Genomic DNA, 18,266 nt, shown 5'->3' on the forward strand with positions numbered 1-18,266 from the left:
GCAAACCCGCCACGGATTCTTCTCTGCCGACCCCGAGGAGATCCAGATAAAGTGCCCGGCCTTGTTTGCGCGCAGCCTTTTATAGCGTCCTCTTTCATTAAACACCGAGCGTTTGAATGAAAGCGTTAATCTTTCCTCATCCGACGACACACGTGCTTATACGCTGACCCGCGTGTGAAAGGATTATTATTGTAAAGACCGTTCGCTTTTTATCCGACCCTTGCAAATCTGTGCTCCGAGGAGCGTTTCGATGAAGGATGAGAAGAAGAAGGACTTGATGCTTTCTCCTGAAAGCTGCGAGTTCTGCGAGGCTAACCTTTATCGCTCGGCAGCAAAATTTCAAGTCAACTTCCTTTGAATGTATATTCAATGGAAACAATGAAATGCCATGAAATTCATTTTGATTGAGTATGTTTTTTAACAACTCATATTCTAGGGACAACTTTGCGGCTCTAGTAGCACCGTTTCCAGTCGTCATGAAAGGGTGTTTTCTCTTATCGTGATTATGTTCAGTTTGCGTCGAATTAATTCATTAATTCATTGGGGACATTCAGTTCTATGAACTGAAGAAGCCTCTGGGATGAGGGGGTGAAACGTCTTCAAGCCAAGAAATTCAAGTCCAGTTGCCACGAAAAGAAGATTTCGACAAGAATTCACCCTCTCATTCACACGTCTGAGCAATTTGGGATCTCCATTTAGGCGACTTCCACCTCACTGGATTCTCAAAGGAGGGCCTTTCCGTGTGGAGGCCCCACGTTCTCCATGTGGAGCACGGCTTTCCTCTGGGCCCAAAAACATGTGAATGAGAGGGTGAATGGTTGCATGTCGCTATGATGTGTGCATGAGAGGGTGAATGGTTGCTCGCCTCTATTTGACCTGTGAATAAAACCTGCGAAACCCGCATCCAGCCCAGTGACAGCTGGGAAAAGCTCCAGCACCTCCATGAGTGCAAAGATAAGCAGCGTGCATTATGAATGAATGAATAAATGAACGAATGGATATTAAAAGAGAAAAAAAGGTGAAACAGATTCCCCTCCGAACCAAAGAAGACACTGCACCAGACGGACGTTTCATGTTAAACAATTGTTTATTACTAATTATGGTACAAATCAATGTGACAGACTTGAAGCTGTTTTTGTCGTTTCTTTGTTGTTTTGTTTTTTTAGAAATACACAAAGTGCTGCTGAACTGACCAAACGGATATTGCTCTATAAGTTAAAGTACAGTTTTCAGTCTGTATAAAAAAAAAAAAAACAACAAAAAAAACAATCCCAAAATAATTAAATATAATGAAAACCAACCTCTGCAGGCTCTTCGGCTTTGGTTTCGATTTCTTCGACTATTAACAAAAGGTCAAACCTCTTTGTTTGTGTTAGTAAAATTCCACAAAAGCATTTCAAGATCATTAAGAAATCTTCGTAACCGGATCAAGAGCAACATCGATCTATTTTTTTTTTTTTTAACCCCCCCCTCCCCTATTTGTGGGCCCACGGGCTCGTGAAACCTGACAGTCGAGCTTCGCAACAAGGAATGAGAAATAATGCAACGGTAATAAAAAAACATGAGCGTAGGATCACGTGCCCTCAGCTTCACACAAACAAACAAAATCAATCATGTGTCACATGATGATAAATAAATAACACACACACACACACACACATACACACACACATAGGGACCTCCTCCCACCATGTCGGAGGTGAACAGACACATGCACGCGCGCGCACACATATGCACACACACAGAGTGCAGGGTGATCGTCTGTCTTCCCGTCGTGACCTGCTGCTGCCTGCGTGGCGTTCGAGTGACTCTCGCAGGAATAGTACTGAGGTAAACCTTGAATGGACTACTGTACACTTTATACTCTTCAATTATCTTCCTCTCAGATTTCAAAGATTGTCAGCATCATGAATCTATTTTCTCTGTACAATGTGCATAACTATAGAGCTTTGGTCCAGCATTGAAAGGTTGAGCGAAGGCATAACTCCATCCTGTTCTTTCTTTTTTCTTTTTTTTTTTTTTTGGTTACAGCTTCACGGGTAAGCCCGGGATCTGGAACGGCGATCCCGCGGCTTTCTAATATGACCTATCAGACGGGTGGCGCGGATGTCGAACCTCCCGGTCAGAACGCTCCCCCGACCGAAAGGTGGGGGCGGGGGGTGCGAATCCGAACGATGGGATCGAAGATGAGTCGAGTGGAGACGATGATGAGGAGGGTGAGATAGCGGCGGTTTCCTCTCCCGCGGACCGCGCCGACGTCAAATGCGAAGCTTCGTGAAGCTAAAAAAAAAGCTGAACGGTCGACGTTTTCCCCTGCGAATTCCAACAACCGTTTCAGCGCGCGGCGACGATGACAACGGAGAACACGGCCCGTCTCTAAGGTGATTCGGCAAGCTGTGGTGGAAGTCCGAATTCTGTGAAGATCCAAGATCCGCCACGCCGACCGGGAGAAACACCCGCGGCGGAAAGCAGCAGAAGAATGACCTCATCGACGGCTCGATGCGTTTGACCCCGTCCCCTCTGCCGGGTGTCGGCCGACGGGACGATGGGATTTTACCTTCGTGCGAATGATCGGACAGGAGACACCTTTTCTGCGACCACGGCGGTTGAAGAATTCTAGCAAATGTGACCTCCACCAACACCCCCGGTCTAGTTTGTCCAAAATTGGCCCACAGAGAGTAAAACGCCTTTAGAAAATGGGGGCCCACGTGGCCGAGCGAGAGGGCGAGACCTTCCCCAAGTCCTTGAGCAGATGTTCATGTGTTCTTTGGCTATCAGGCTTTGGCAACAGAATGACACAGTGGCTCAAAACGACGCCGCAGACTGGACGGCCCCCTCCCATCCCAGAAATCACTTAGAAATACCTGTAAAAGTCGTACAAAGGTAGCATGGTGGCGGGCGTGAGGACGAGTCGGAGGCAGACAGACGGTATCACGCGGTTGTTTAACAGCAAAAAGATCCTTTTTTTTTTTTTTTTCATATTTTTTTCTTTGTCCAAAAAAAAAAAAAAAGCGTGATTTAAATCCAAAGACAGCGGTTTCTTTTTTTTTTTTTCCTTTTAAAGATATTTACATACAAACAGTGACGGGAGGGGGCAGAGGGGGGGGGGCGTACTGTAAATGCACACTCAACCTCACACGTATAGCTTAGATCTGCAAGTACAAATGTAGAAATTTAGAGCACATTTACATTAGAAAATTATTCTTAGTACTCAGATGCAACAGACTTTGGTAAATAGTGTTTTGATTTGGTATGATCTCTTTACTAAAATCCCTTAGCGGGAAGCAAAAATTTGGATAGTCTGGTGTGTAAAGCCAGAATTTAAAACTCTTTGAGACGTTTTCTTTCTTTCTTTCTTTCTTTCTTTCTTTTTTTTTTTTTTTTACATAATCCTCAAATATGAATCTCTTCTGTCATGTTATTTGGTTTTACATAACTGTGGTAATCACACTGACAACACGTAGGTTTTTTTCTCCTTTCGCAAACTCGGGTATGTCCATCCTGGCGCTTTGGGGGACGGCTTTCACCTCAAGAGGAACTTCATCCGTCTTATTTTTTTTAAATTTTATAAACGGCTGCCACTTTTCCGCTCCGCTCCCCCCTCTTCCGCCTCCAACCTCCTCCCCCATTGCGGAGCGCCCGTTCATTTCGGGAGCTCCTCCAGAGGATCGGCGAGCGGGTCCATCGGTACAGCCGTGCCCATGTCGGGCTGTTTCAAACGCTTGATTGTGTTTTTCAAGGCTTGCCTCTTGTTGCAGAACCAGACGCGCACCACCTCCCTGTCATAGTTCAGTTTCTCGGCTATCTCCGTCATTTCTTGTCCGGAGGGGTGCGTGTTCTTCTCAAAGTGGCTGTTGAGGATCTCGAGCGCCTGCGGGGTGAAAGAGGTCCTCCGCTTGCGTTTTTTCGAGGGCTCACTGCCGATAAACTCAGTCAGGTTCTGCATGCCGGATCGGTGGCGGGCTTCAGCCTCGGCCATCCAGCGCTCCAGAACAGGCTTAATCTTCTGGGCGCTTTTAGGGGTGATGTCCAACTTCTCAAACCTGGCAGGATATAAAAGGCCAGGGTTCAGTTTGCCTGTCAGACTGCTACCTATAGTGTTCTCTTGGGCTTCCTGTGGTAGGAAAAAGTGGCTTCTCAGGATGGTGTGTCTGGGGAGAATTGAGAAAAAAGAATCTTACTTAGGTGCCCGGCTAGAACAAAAGTATAAGCTGCCTGCCTTTTAGTCTCCTCAACCATAATGCCACAGGGACCGAAACTAACATCCGGGTACGCATCCCAGCCAGACGTCCGTGCGCTCTGCAGCCGGACAGCTGACGGCGCTGGTTCTACCAGTTGGCTTTGTGGAGGAACCATCCTTTTTTTTTTTTTTTTTTTTTTTTACCGTGGATCTCCGTCCCCAAATTGGCAGTAGCGGAGCAAGGAGATGTTGCCAGCGGCTAGACATTGAAATCCGATGGAAAACCAGAGCATTCGGAACATCTGGCTAAGACGCGTGCGTTAATCGGCGGTGAAAGAGAGAACAGGAAGTAGCTGCAAACGTCCCGCTTCTGTCTTTCAGGTGACAAAAAAAAAAAAAAAAAAAGAATTTCACTAATGCATGCAGTCAAAAACGGCGCCATCATTTATTTAAACAAAAAAAGATCCTGAATAATTTACCAGAATGTACATTGCAATACATTTTTCAAACTTTTCCTTCATCTTTTCAAACACCCTCATTTCATATTTAATAAAGAATACATTCACGGGTTTAATTCTAACGCCGCGTGTTTTAGCAGGTTACTGCCATCAATGCAGAATGTGGCCTTCTCTCGCGTAGGCTCTCAGGGAAGGCCTCTTATTTTTCTTTTTTAAAAGCTCTACTTCAATGTCAGTAATTCATTACGCGAACAAGAGGTGAGGCGTGGGATGTTTAGGGGTGAGATAGCGATGAACCACGACACATTTGACACACACACACATACACCACACAAATTGCGAGCCAATCCTCAGTGAATAAAGATAACTTTAATTCAAATAATCATCAATAAATTTTAAATCTAACCTAATGTCAATACAATTTTATTGATGGAAAACATAAATATCCTAGACGGCACTGAATTGCACTTCACGACGACGACCAAGTTTTTCTATTTTAAATGTTTCTTATAAATTCGGAGTATTTTTTTGTGCTGAAATCACTCATTTTCTTTTTGCGACCCCTCCCAGGTTGCCGCATCAATTTTTCCGTGTGACGTGTGTTAAAATGTATTTACAACTATTAACTGTATCGTGTAAAGCTAGCGTGTGTGCAGGCGGTGAATACTATGAATTTGTGATCCCCCTCCCCCAAGAGACGGGCTCCCGGTCCGAAGGCCGTGGCGGATAAAGCCCAGACAGAGTGCCTTCTTTTAAAAATTCCACCACGAACGAGTCGGACGGATGCATTTGGAGCAAAAGCGTGCACGTGACGTGTTCTGATGCTTTTAGTGAAGCGGCGTCCGGAGGAAAGAATGGAGTGACAGGTGTGATGGAGAGACGGCGGGGAGCTGCGAGGGCACGTTGCTCTCTGCGGAGCAAACAATGCACCGAAGACCTCCTTAATGGCGAGGTGAGCTGTTGCAGACAACATCGGGGTCAAGACGTTCAGGCATGCATGAGCTCCCCGCCCCGTCTCTACACCTTGTTGCCGCTTCTCGACGGTATTATTTTAAATCCGCGTCCTAAACAGTCGAGGGAAGAGGGTTCTATACTGCGGGGAATACATTAGCAAATGTGAGGAGTTGCCAGAGAAAGGACATTTCATGGATCAGCGGGACCCGCAGATGCTAAAATGAGTTGAGAGCTGCTCAGCCGGGGTACGTCGCCCGCCGTCCTCCCTCCCATCCGTGCATCAGCGCGATGAAGAAGAGGCCCTGAATGCACCTCAAGCCCATTGCTGTCCTTAAAAGGATCACGGGGGCCCGCCTGGATACGCTGCATGCTGAGGCCCGGCCGTAGTTTGCTGGCGTCTAAACTAATTGAAACATTTATTAGGTTAAGATTAGGATGGCAGGGTTTTTTTTTTTTTTTTTTTATTATTATAAGAACCATGGATGTGGTTATATTTTATTTTTCAATGTAATTTAAAAATAACCCTGACCCTCGGTTTGGTCTCAAGGGGACATTCCTGCGTGGTTCTTGCATTCATTTAAAATTTTCCACGTTACAAAATGATATACAAGGGGCAAATTAAATAAGTATATAATACTAAACAACGAACCAACGTCCTTTTTCCTTTTTCATTTATTTTAAACTTTAACACACAGATTGGATTAAATGACATGGACAAGTGATATAAATCACTGTATTTATTTAAACAGCAAACCGGGCTTGTTTTTGTGTGAAGCGTATCAATAGTATATATATTTCTATATTCAATAAAAATCAATTGTATTAAATTAGATAAATATCCCATCACATCGAATAGGCATGAATAAAAAATAACAGTAGAAAACTACTTATACTTATACTTTCTTCCTTTTTTTTTTGATTACTTCCAACTCTATTTCTGTTTTCTGTACTGTTAAAATGGGTTGTCTGAGTATCCTCCTTAACTGGTATTGCAAAGTGTTTCCTATTTCCTAGACAGTATTCATACACACACACACACACACACACACACACTGTTGTAGGAAACGAACACGCACCATTAGTTTTTCCTGATACCCACATATGTAATGACCGTGCCTGTTTGGATAAACTAATAAAGCGCCTGGAAATACAGAAAGCAATGAAAGGAGACAGGATGGAAGCATCTGTCAGTGTCTGTTCACTGTCTGCGCTCAGAACGGGAGCCCCAGAGCTACTGTGACATCCTGTTCTCCTCAAACTTCACGTCCGCGTTGATGTTAACTAAAGTAAAGCATGTGAAGTTTGCCCCGCTACTTAAAACATCAGGATGTCATGTCCAATGTCATACAAACAAAAAGGAAAATAGTCATAAGAGCATGAATAACAGCCCGTTGAGTGTTTATTTTTGAAGCTAATGGCTTTTAATGTATGTTATAAATATTTGAATTATGCCGGCGGTAAATATTTTATGTGTGATTTTTTTTTAAGACGTCGGAGATTATTCAGAGACGGCCGGGCCTCGTAAGAACACGCCCGTCCGGCTTCACGTTTTATCGGGTTATTGATGTTGATGCGATGAAATTTTTAAAAAGTTCACGGCGGAATGTGTCGCGTAAACAGCACAGTATCGTCGGCGAAGCACGCGCGCCATTAAAATTAATACGGGGCAGGAACACGAGTTTTTACCTCGAAGTGGGCTGGGGGTTGGGTTGAGGGGGCGGTATGGAGGAATTTGCCACTCTATATCCCATAATTTGATTTTAATTTCTCACATCAAAATCATTTAAACTCGGCGCGTTACGGTTTTACGGTTGGGGCGTACGAGGTTAACGCGGCTTATTTAGCACCTTTATGTTAAGTGTTAACGCGTAACAAAGGCGGGGTAAAAACCTGATTGTCTCATGAATATATAACGCGCCATTTACGGCGTAACTGTCGTCCTAGCAGCGGCAAGACATGGCAATCTTATTAACAGATCGTCGCGGCGGAGCTCTCCCGTGTTCATCCCTAGCCAACGCCAACTGGCCTTAGTAATTATTAAATGCTTTAAGTGCTTGTTGTAATACCCGAGTATGTATTTTGCATAAGTGACATGACGTTGTCATGTCAGCAGCCGGCAAGAGCAGAGAGAGAGAGACGGGCTAAGTAAAGATATGAGCGCTTAGTTTGTCAGGGTGGTTATAGTCAATTATGTATTTTAGCATCTTAATAATGTCATGAATAAAGGATGGGTATCGGCTATGAGCACCCGACGTCTCGTCGAGGCCGCGAGGTTTCGTCTGCGCCTTTGACAGAATTAGGACACATCGCTGAGAAATAATTAACCATCATCTGCCGGGTGTTTTCCTTTTTATTTTATTTTTTTTTTCCTCTCTCTTTTGTCTGGTCTTACCTGCAGATGGCAGACTGGCTGTAAGCCGGCCCCTCGGCGGCGCTGAGCGCCTGGCCCACCTGAGTCTGCGTCAGGCCGAGGGACAGGCGGCGGATTTTGAATGCTTTGGCGAATTCGCGAATCTCCTCCAGGTTCACCCCGTCCACCTCGCTCGGGGCCGTCTGCGGGTCTACGACACAACACACACACACGCAAACACACACACACATTTCGTTTTATTAGCTTCCCCCCCTCCTCGCTCCGCCGTCGTTTACCTCATTTTCAGAGACTGAATGGAGAAAACATTTTGCCCCGTGTGATTATAATCACCCCTAAACACCGGCACAGAACAGTCCTGCTCCGGGTCACAGCTTATTATTCCTCGTTGTCCTGCTTCTGCAGAGCACATGCACGTTCTAAATAATACATCGGCGTGTGAATGCAGACGTGTCACGGCTTTGACTCGGAGACGCGAATCTTTAATCTCACACGATAGAGCGGGCGGACAAAGTGTGTCGCGACGGGGTGAATTCAATACATGTATGGATCTTCAGCTGATGGAAACGGTTTCTTATGTTCTCTTTAGATTTCTGCCTCAGTTATTGGACCACATGAAAAGACGCGGCCGTCCTGCTGACCCTCCGCACCGACTGCTCTGCCCTTCATACCGGCATCGACGTTGCAAAACACACACACACACACACACACACAGGAGTGTGCGCGGTTTTAGTCAGACGCAAAACACGAGCGTTTACCGGAAACGCTGCATCTGAATTTTTCTGCATTTGAGCACGTCAGGGGGGGAAAAAAAAAAAAAATACTTGTGTGAATCATTTTGAAGTATTTCCTTGCTAATAAAAAATGATTTCACATTGTACATCAATGTCAGGCACCCTGGCATCCTGCTTACCAAAGCAAAGTTTGTGCCCCTGAATTATTCATGCTGGTCATTATCAATGAATTATTAAAGGAATCCTCCAAGCGTATTTAAGCAAAAATCTATGGGGCTGCCATCTTGTTACGCCTGGCGAGTGACGTGTAGCGTATGTGGCGTGCTCCAGACGCGCAAACGCTCGGGAGACGGGGAGCCGTACAGCCCGAACTGACTAAATGGGAGGGAATTGCACTCATAGCTTCGGGTCCCATCATCTCCAAGTTGATGAGCAACGCTAAATCACTCCCAGCGGAGTGTGTTCACTCCGTGGACACGAGGATCCACAGTGGAGAGGCTCCATCTCACACCCTCCCCACAACACACGGGTTCATCTAGCTTAGAAATACATAATAACATGTATTTTATGTGTCTGCGTGTTTGAGATTTAGATGTTAATTCCTCTACGAGATTCCAAAAACTCAAGTTCCGTTGCCGTCGGTTACAGACGCCCCCGACGACAGAGCCGTGACGGTTTCCCGATCTTTCCGCAGCGCTCGGATTTGACTTTGTGGTGAAGAGCGGAGTCAAAGTCAGGTCATTCTTGTGTGGGTGTTTTGTTTTTTTTTTTCATTTATTTTACTTTCTGCTTAACAAAGCAGGGTCCGGTGGAGGTGGTTGACCTCCGGGGCTCGGCGGGCATATTTGCAGTCAAACTGTAGGTATTTGTTAGAGGTGCCAGATGCGCGCTCGGTGCACGTGCCCTTGAGCAAAGCTCTTCGACCCGCTCAGCGGCGAGCGAAAAGGAGGCCGCTATCAATATTAATAGCAAATGCCCCAAAACGGTTCATTTGCAATGAGTTTCGTGACCTGCGTTCATTCAGGTTGACCCCATTTCCATAAATCAAATACCTGCTATGCTTTTCTTCCACTTAGATTTAGGAGATATTTTATAGCAACTCTATGTAAGTTATTTGCAAGACTTTGCACATCTCCGGAGGTCTTATAAAACAAGATTTCATGACGTCACATTCTTCGGACGAGGTGACCTTTCCCCCACCTGTGACTGATGTCCTCCCTTCGGTAAAACTGCGCTTTCTTTCTTTCTTTCTTTCTTTCTTTCTGTGCGCTTTCAATCTGTTTCTGCCGTTCTATTCGTGCTTACTGGACGCAATGACATTTCATCTTCTCCCCCCCTGCAGACGTCCCCGGTTCGGTCACGGGACCCTGCTTCGGGAATGCATGTATGTCTGCAGTTGAGTGGTAGCGAGAAGATGACGCGGCTCCTACTCAGCGCGAAGCATTTGTTCGATTTCCTGCAAAAATGAGCCGCGAGGACTCCTGTGCGGACTTACGTCGGACGTTTTCCGACGGCTGAGGCTAAACCAGCGAAACGCAATGCCCGCAACAAGCCGGTGAGCTGTTATTTCTGCGCTGTCGTATTTGCCTTTTACGTGAAACTCTGGAGAATGGAGTCTGCGGTAGGTGTGCGATGGCATCCGTCGCCAAATCTCATGCCGTCTGAAACCGAAATTTCCATTAATTATAAAAAGCGGACGAAACTTCTGACGGTAAAACGAAAGCAGAGGAGCGATATAAAGGAAAAGCGTCTCGGAGGGCGTATCTGTCGAGGGCTGTCCAAACTGAGGGAATCGCACCCGCTGAGCGGTCGGGATTGTGATGATCAGTGGTATATAGCAATAGAGATGCTAGCTTTAATATTTTTTTATATATTAAAGACACAGTAGGATATTAGAGAGCGCGTTGTGTTTTTGTGATATGCCTTTGACACTTACTGCTCACCAGCTGCCCCACGCTGAGAGCCGAGGAAGAGGAGGAGGTGGAGGAGGAGGAGGAGGCCTGGTGGAGAGGACTCTGTCTGTGGGGCATGTGGAGCAGGTTGGGTTGGGAGGATGCCGGGCCTGTCTGACCCTGCTGAGCCTGAGGCAGCTGGACACGACGCACAAACACACACACACACACACACACACACACACAGACACAGAAAAGCATCCTCAATATTAGCATCATCTGCTGTAATCATGTCATTACGGTGATTGTGTGATGATAATAAACCAATCGACAGCCGTTAGATGAACAATCAGCAGAGTGTAATGGGATTACTGTCTTCCTGGTCATTAGCAAAATGTAAACTGCCGGCTCGACTGTTCAGCCCGACGGGGGCGGAATATGGCGTCGATAGCGTTCGGTTTACCCCTCGAGATGAGGGACATGTTTGCTGGTTCAGCTCGGGTTGTCCACTCCGTAATCGTGGCATAATCGGCACAGAGAAAAACAAAACAAACAAACCGAAAAAAAAAAAAAAAAAAATCCATCATCCGTAACAGCTCTTGGCAATTAGAGCTTTTCCCAACCGTCACCGCGCCATCGAGACGGCTAATAACTGCGGTCTGATTTTTTTGAAAAAAAAAACAAAAAAAAACAAAAAAAAAAAACGTGAACACAGCAGCACCCCGTATCAAACATAATTCATGATGCGCGGGCTCTGGGCGCTCTGATGGCAAAAAACAATGTATTTTCATGTTTTATGCACATTTGAGTTGCTTTTACAAGATCAAGATGGTACGTCTCCACTTTTAAAGCGGAGAGCTGTCTCTGCCATAAGCTAGACCAGCTTCCCCTCTTTTCCTTTGCTATTAATTATTTTCCTCTGTGGCATGTGTTTGTTTGGATGGCGGGGGGGTGTCAACACACTGTCAGGACTGTTGACAGGCCCGGAGAATTATCTAGCTTCACTGGAAATATTCTAGACTGCAGACTCTGACAACCGTAAATTATGCCGACGGAACAATGTGTACATGCGGGCTTTGAAGTGGAAACAAAATCATAAACAATATTTACAAATGCAATAGTTCATTCAAGAGTGTGATGAGGCGTTTTTCTGCAGGGCCGCAATTAGCTGTCCGTCCGTCGGGAGCTAATCCGCTCCGTATGGAACTTTTACTCTGTAATTCTGCAAAGACGCCGTCGTTATAAGTCGATATCGTCTTTTTGTTCGTTTGTTTCTTCGCCCCCCCCCCCCCCCCCCCCCTGTGAACGCATGAGGATCACGGGTGGAATGAGAGAGCACGCCTGCTCCGCACGTGACAACAAAACAGAAAAATATTTCAAGTTTGGGTCAGAGGGGACAAATCGAGAAGCCGCCGAGTGTGATTGAGGAAAAAACGAGAGCGCGAGTTTTAAGCAGGCTGATAAAAAGTGTTGTTTGGAGGAGTTTTCTGGGGACAGAATCTGTAATATACACACACACACTCCGTGCAAAACTGCAATGTCCCCTGGTGGACGGATGCAAATCAGCCAAATATAAGTTGAATCTTGTACAGCTCGATGTGTTTAGCGCAGAAAACATCAGTGCGGCGGCAGAGCGGGGCTCCGGGCTCGATCCACTAGGTGTTGCTCATTCAACACGTTTAGCGTCATCTCTCGATCGCCGCAGCCCGCCGGCGCGTCGCTCTATGAGACATCTTCCTTTCATATGTGTGTGTTTGTGGGTGTTACCTGCTGTCCAGGCTTGATTGGTGACAGCGTGATTCCCTGGGTGTTGATGACAGGCAGAATCTGATTGCCGATCACTGTGGCGATGATCTGGCCTTGAGCGTTGGTCAGAAGCTGAGGTGTAATTGGCTGTACCTGCAGCGCCGGGTTGCCACCCCCTGATTGGTTGGAGGGCCCTGCAGAGTTGGGCATCAGTGGGATTGTTCCAATTATCTACAAAGGGGGTAGAGAGGAGATGAAATCAGCTTGGCGGTTCGAAAAAGAAAAAGGAGCTGAGAGGGTAAACGCCACTGGTGGTATCAGTCTTAATAATCTCTGCTGCTGAGTCTCTTTGGGGTTTTCGGATGCGGCCGCGAACAAAGCGGGAGCGGTCATTTCACAGCGTTATGAGACTAATCAAACCCTCTCTTCACTTCACACGAGATTCTGAAAGGGAAACATGCGCAAGCACATGCACATCCGCCGACGGTCTGTCGCTGAGGTACTTTTACAGGCTTGTGAAGCCGCAACAGACTGCTGCGAGCGCACTGCAAAGGTCAAGACCGGATACCTGTGTGTATGTGTGTATGTGTGTGTGTGTGTGTGTGATGGTGCACACCACTGACTGTGTTATCCATCAGCGGGCCAAGACCGGGGTGAATGCGTGCATGTAGGACTGTGTGTTTGTGCTTAAGTGTCTTTGTCTCTGCCTCTTGCTGAGGACTGAAGAGTATCGTGGCTGCAGAGAGACGTCACACACACACACACACACAAGGGCAGAAAGAAACAATAAGAGGCAGGGAGCGGGAGCATCAGAGAGTGAGACAGGACCCTGTGTTTCTAATTCGCCTCTCCGGGTCCCAGGGGTACTTCACCCCTTCTCCACCCCCTCCATCCGCGGCTCTCTCCTCCTCGGTGGCTGTTATCAGGAAGGGCAGATCAAAGGGGGTGGCAGAGTGTCACTGCAGCGTTTTAGCTCTAGGAGCTGCCAGAGTGTGGCCAAGAGTGCAGCTTTTGGGGGGGGACTTAGCGCCTCTTCACCATGATGAAGGTTAATGTCATCTGGGAGCCGGTTCAGGGCGGCTCATGAGCCGTCGTGACAGCGGGACCCCCCACCAACAAGCCTCATTAAACCGGAGAGTACCTTGAAAAAGCGGACGAGGCGTCCCGGTATTCGCTAATTTAGACTCTGGGAAAAAAAAAAAAAAATGGTTGCGCTTAACGAGATTTAGACGTGTCGTCGGAGCCGGAACGTAAAATTCAAAGCACTTGAGATGTTCCTCCGCCGTTAAATGCGATACAATCAACCTTGTGAAGATTTTTCGAGTTTTCACTTTATTCTATATTATTTCCATAGATGAGAACAGAGTGAAGTGAATTTCATGATTTCCCTCTGACCGTGCACGCACCCCGCGTTTGAGAGGTGGATTACAGCCTGTTACTAAAAGAAAATGTCAAAGCCCAGATTTGCTTTATGCTTCATCTGGATCGTGGCTGATATTTTCATGTGCACGTGGCCTGGTGGTCAGCGCTTCCTGGTCCCTGGGTTCGTTCCAGCAGTCCAAAAACATGCAGCTCACTGGAGGCCCGACAGCGTGTGAATGAGAAAGTTAATGATTTTAATGCATTTATATGTAATGTGAATGAACAAGTGGATGTTTGTATGTCTTTATATTACATATGAATAATGGATTAATGGTTGAGGGTCCATATAACGTATGAACGAATGGTTGACAGCTGGGATCGGCTCCAGCTTTCCCTGCGACAATGATCACAGGATTAGCTGTATTGATAATAAATGAATGAATGAATGAATTTTCTGCACCTGACCTGTCTACCCGTACGTGCCTTCAGCGCCGTCTCGTCCATATCCCGGTCCAATGACAGCGCGCTGTCTGTGCTTCACATACCGAGCAATTATGCAAAGCTGATTTAATGAAGTCACCAGGATAAGAATGTAGACTTTCAAGTGCTATTAAATCATGAGCCACTTGCACAAGGTATGAACAAAGACCCTTCCCTGGCTTCTCAGCCTCTCTCGCCGGCAGCGTTCATGTGTTTCGCAGCGCCGTTCGCCCCCCGCGTCCTCCTCCTCCTCCTCCTGTCTGTTTGACATAATAGGGAGGGATCAGTGAGAGAAAGGTGGGCCGACAATCTGTAATTCATCCCTGCCACGGCTCATTTGCTTACGTTGCTTCGCATTAGGGGGGAGATAATTTATCTCTCTCTCCACGCCGGCTTTACAAATTCCCCGTAATGTTCTCCTGCCACTTAGCATATTTTATTGCCCCGCCTGACGCCCGTGTCTCCCGAGTCCTACTGATCCCGCTTTGCATGCCACGGTGGCAGGGAACTTGTTCCGCTCAATTATTCATCGTCATTGGACTAAGTGGTTGTACTATAAGCATAATAAAAGAGCAGGCAGCTGACAGCTTAGCTCCCCTCCTTGTTCCGTGATGCAACGCTTCGCCGTCTGACTATCTGGGATGAATGTTTCATGGCGGTCTCGTAAAGCCCCTCGCAGGCTGATAGGGTCAAGTCCTTAGTTAACTGTCTGAGGGTGAGCAGATGGGCAGGAGAACAGCTTTTGTAAACAAACAGACCAATATCATTTATTCGGCACAGTCATGCCGAGGTAAAAATATCGGCGTATTAATATGCGTCACTACTTTCAGGAATGAGATCCGCAAAACGTGTCCTTAAAAATGTCATTAAATCAATCTGAGAACTTGAGCATCTTTAAAACGACTACTTTCTCAGATGGTTTTCGGGAAAAGGTTGACGCATTTCGCCGCAAAGCTAATCTGAACGGCGCGGACGCACGTCATATGGCCGTCTTATGGCTTTTGGACTGTGCACTTGAAAAATAAAGACCTCAAACCTCTTTTCTCTTTCCCTACTAGATGTTACTTGGTTTGCTTCCCTCCACTCGACCCCACGCATCGGCCGCCCCCTCTGTGTCACACACATTAGGATGACGGTGGCTTTGTTTCCACGGTAATGTCAATGTCTCTCCCCGGCCGGGGCAATCTGTGTCTTTAGCCATGGTAGCCAGCCAATATATTCGGCAGTTTTCCCTTGAATTGAAACTCAGAGCAGGGGAGTCTGCGAAGCTGTAAACGCTTCATGGACAATCCAGATAAAGCATTCCTGAAAAGCCACTGATTAAAAAAAATGTACAGTTGCGGGTTTGAAGCCGCAGCGCTGCTGTTTGTGTACAAAATTTTAGATTTGGGCCATTTTTCATGTGTCAGTCAGAGAAAAGGAAGGCAAAAAAAAAAACAAACCCACATGCTGTCAGGAAATTTGCAGAGCTATGACAGATTTAATTGATGATGCAAAATAATCAATAGCTTACAGCCCTGGAGTGGATTTACAATTGCAAGGTCAATAGCGGTTAACACTGCGGTTGCTCCCGATCCAAAGGCTACGAGCTCCCATCAATTCACCGGGCGTGAATCTTTTGTGGGTTTGCTTTGCACACCTTTCAGGTTAACTTACTTTGCTTTGTGCGATTCCTCTGTGTCGCCGGTAAGGTGGGCTTCATGTTGGGGGGGGGGTTATGTAAAGAGGAATTCGTCACCAACAGGAACGATGGGACAGTATGTGAGGCGGATCTTAAAACGTGTTTCAAATGTGGATCCACCATTAAACAGCAGTGGCGGTGAGGTTTCCTATCGGATACGTGAGGATAACAAACATACAGTGCTTCCAAAGACTGAAAGTGACCTGATGGTGTTTTGGCTTTTTTTTCCCACACCCTTGATTCCTTCCTGCTCGGGGAGAGTCCTTGGAGCTCTCCTGATACCAGGATGCACAGCGGGGAGGTGACTTTCAAACAGAGCTGCACGCTGACGGCCAACATTGTTGCCATATGTTTACATTGAACCCAATTCTGAGGTGGTGTTTGTTATGACCCATTGACTACAGTAATAGTAATGTGGTTATTCATTCATTCGCTCTTTATCGGATATGTGAGTTATACTCTGTCGACATACAACTACTCACTTACTCACTCACACATAATAAAGATTCATACAACCATTCACCCTCTCATTCACGTGTCATACAGAAACACGCGACCATGGTGATGCATGAACTTCGTAAAATTAGCCTGCAAATAGGGGTGGTTTTATTCGACGTCACCTGTTACTAAGACAGCATAACAATTCTTCAGGTTGTTATTTTCATTCTGGGTCCTGTAGAACGTTCTATGCTTTTCAAAACGGACAAACAGTCAGGCTTTTGGATGTTACAGTCTGCATCCCTTCAGGTCACGAGGTTGTGCTGTGACTGTAAACAGTGGATATTCTCTCTCACCTCTGATGGATCCATATGTTGTTTTCATCGAGACACCCACGCACCTTCAAATCACGCACCTATCTAGATGTTAACTTCACTCATCTATGCGTTAACAACCTTCTTATAAAAACCTGCCGGTTCTGTCTTTGTGGGCAGACGTGGGTTTTTCATGCATGTGCAGCCGTGACGGTCAATTAAATGCAGCAACACATTCAGTTATTCATTCATTCATTATCTAAACTGCTTATCCAGCACTCACGGGGGCACTAAAGCCTGTCCCAGCTGTCATAGGGAGACAGGTTGGTTTTACCCTGGACAGGTCAACGGCCGATCATAGGGCCACATATAGAGACATACAACTATTCATTCATTCATTCATTCATTCATATAGAAACGTACAACCATTCATCCTCTCATTTACATGGCATATTGAGACATAAAATCAATCACTCTTTCATTTACACGTCCTCTAGAGCAGTGGTCCCCCGCCCCCGGGATCAACTGGTGCCAGGACGCACAAGAAATAATCAATTATTTCTGTTGGATTTATTACCTGAGTCTGAACAATCTTTATTTTGAATTTTTTTTTATTTTGAGCGCCAAAAATGTAGCCCACAAGCTAGCAAAATGAGTAAAAAAAACAGACGTCGGACAGAACGTTTCTTTCCGAAGGGGAAAAGGTAGATCCACACAGTGGATTCACGTTTATTATTGTAGTCGCAATAAAAACAATCTACGTGTCTGGGGTACAATTGTCAAGAGTTGACTGTGATAAAAAGGTTGGGGACCACTGCTCTAGAGACCTACAACCATTCACTCTTTCAATCAAACGTCATATAGAGACACAAAACCATTCACACATTCACTCATCACATAGACATACAATCATTCACACCCCATATACAGACATAGAACTATTTACTCTCATTCATTCATCATATAGTCATGCAACTATTCACTCATTCATTCACGTGTCCTCTAGAGACCATTCACCCATCATACAGATATATAACCATTCACCCTTTCATTCTCACGTCTGACCAATTTAGGGTCTCCAATGAACCTTCTGCACATGTTTGGACTGTGGGAGGAAGGAGGAACCCCAAGCAGACATGGGGAGAACATGGAGACCCCTCAAAGAAACCCCCCCCCCCTGTCAGAATTGAACCACAGACCTTCTTGCTGTGAGGCGGAATTGCTAACTTTAAATTGCTTTTAATTTTATTTGCATTTGCAATTGCGCCGCTGCCTGTCTCAGCAGGGGTTCATGGCAGTGCAGCAATTTAATGGCTGCTCTCTGGTGTGCAGTTGTGGGAAGCTCAGCTCCCCTATTAGAATATGTCTCACACAAGAGTTGCATCCCTGGTTCTACATGTTCCTCCGTCACCCCATTAAGGACAGGTTTAGGGGAGCGGTGCCAAACAGCCGCGGCGACAGCTCGGCTCAGGAGCGAGAAGGCTGCCATTTTTTATTCTTTTTCAATCAGTAATGGATACAGACGATTTTCAGTCACTTCAGCGCAATAAACCGAAACGCAGATTTTAAAAACGACTCCCCCCCAAAAAAAAGTTCACTAAACATCTACTGGATTATAATGATGCCAGTAAATACAATTATCTCCTTCCCACCTCTGCA

General features: G+C 46.1%; 1 protein-coding gene across 1 annotated transcript in view; it reads right to left on the reverse strand.

Moving 5' to 3' along the window:
* Positions 1-1,972: 1,972 nt before the first annotated feature.
* The window catches only part of pou6f2 (POU class 6 homeobox 2), a 67,301-nt gene continuing 51,007 nt past the window's right edge, over positions 1,973-18,266 (reverse strand). The window contains exons 7-10 of the mRNA XM_086150993.1: positions 12,354-12,563; positions 10,631-10,784; positions 7,985-8,153; positions 1,973-4,151 (exon numbers count right to left, since the gene is read on the reverse strand). Of these exons, the coding sequence (XP_086007119.1) occupies positions 3,644-4,151; positions 7,985-8,153; positions 10,631-10,784; positions 12,354-12,563 (1,041 nt within the window). The 3' untranslated portion in view covers positions 1,973-3,643. The remainder of the gene's footprint in view (positions 4,152-7,984; positions 8,154-10,630; positions 10,785-12,353; positions 12,564-18,266) is intronic.

This window comes from Fistularia commersonii, chromosome 8, assembly GCF_037954325.1.
Source record: "Fistularia commersonii isolate RoL2024-O1a breed Wild chromosome 8, RoL_Fcom_v1.0, whole genome shotgun sequence".
Taxonomy (NCBI): domain Eukaryota; kingdom Metazoa; phylum Chordata; class Actinopteri; order Syngnathiformes; family Fistulariidae; genus Fistularia; species Fistularia commersonii.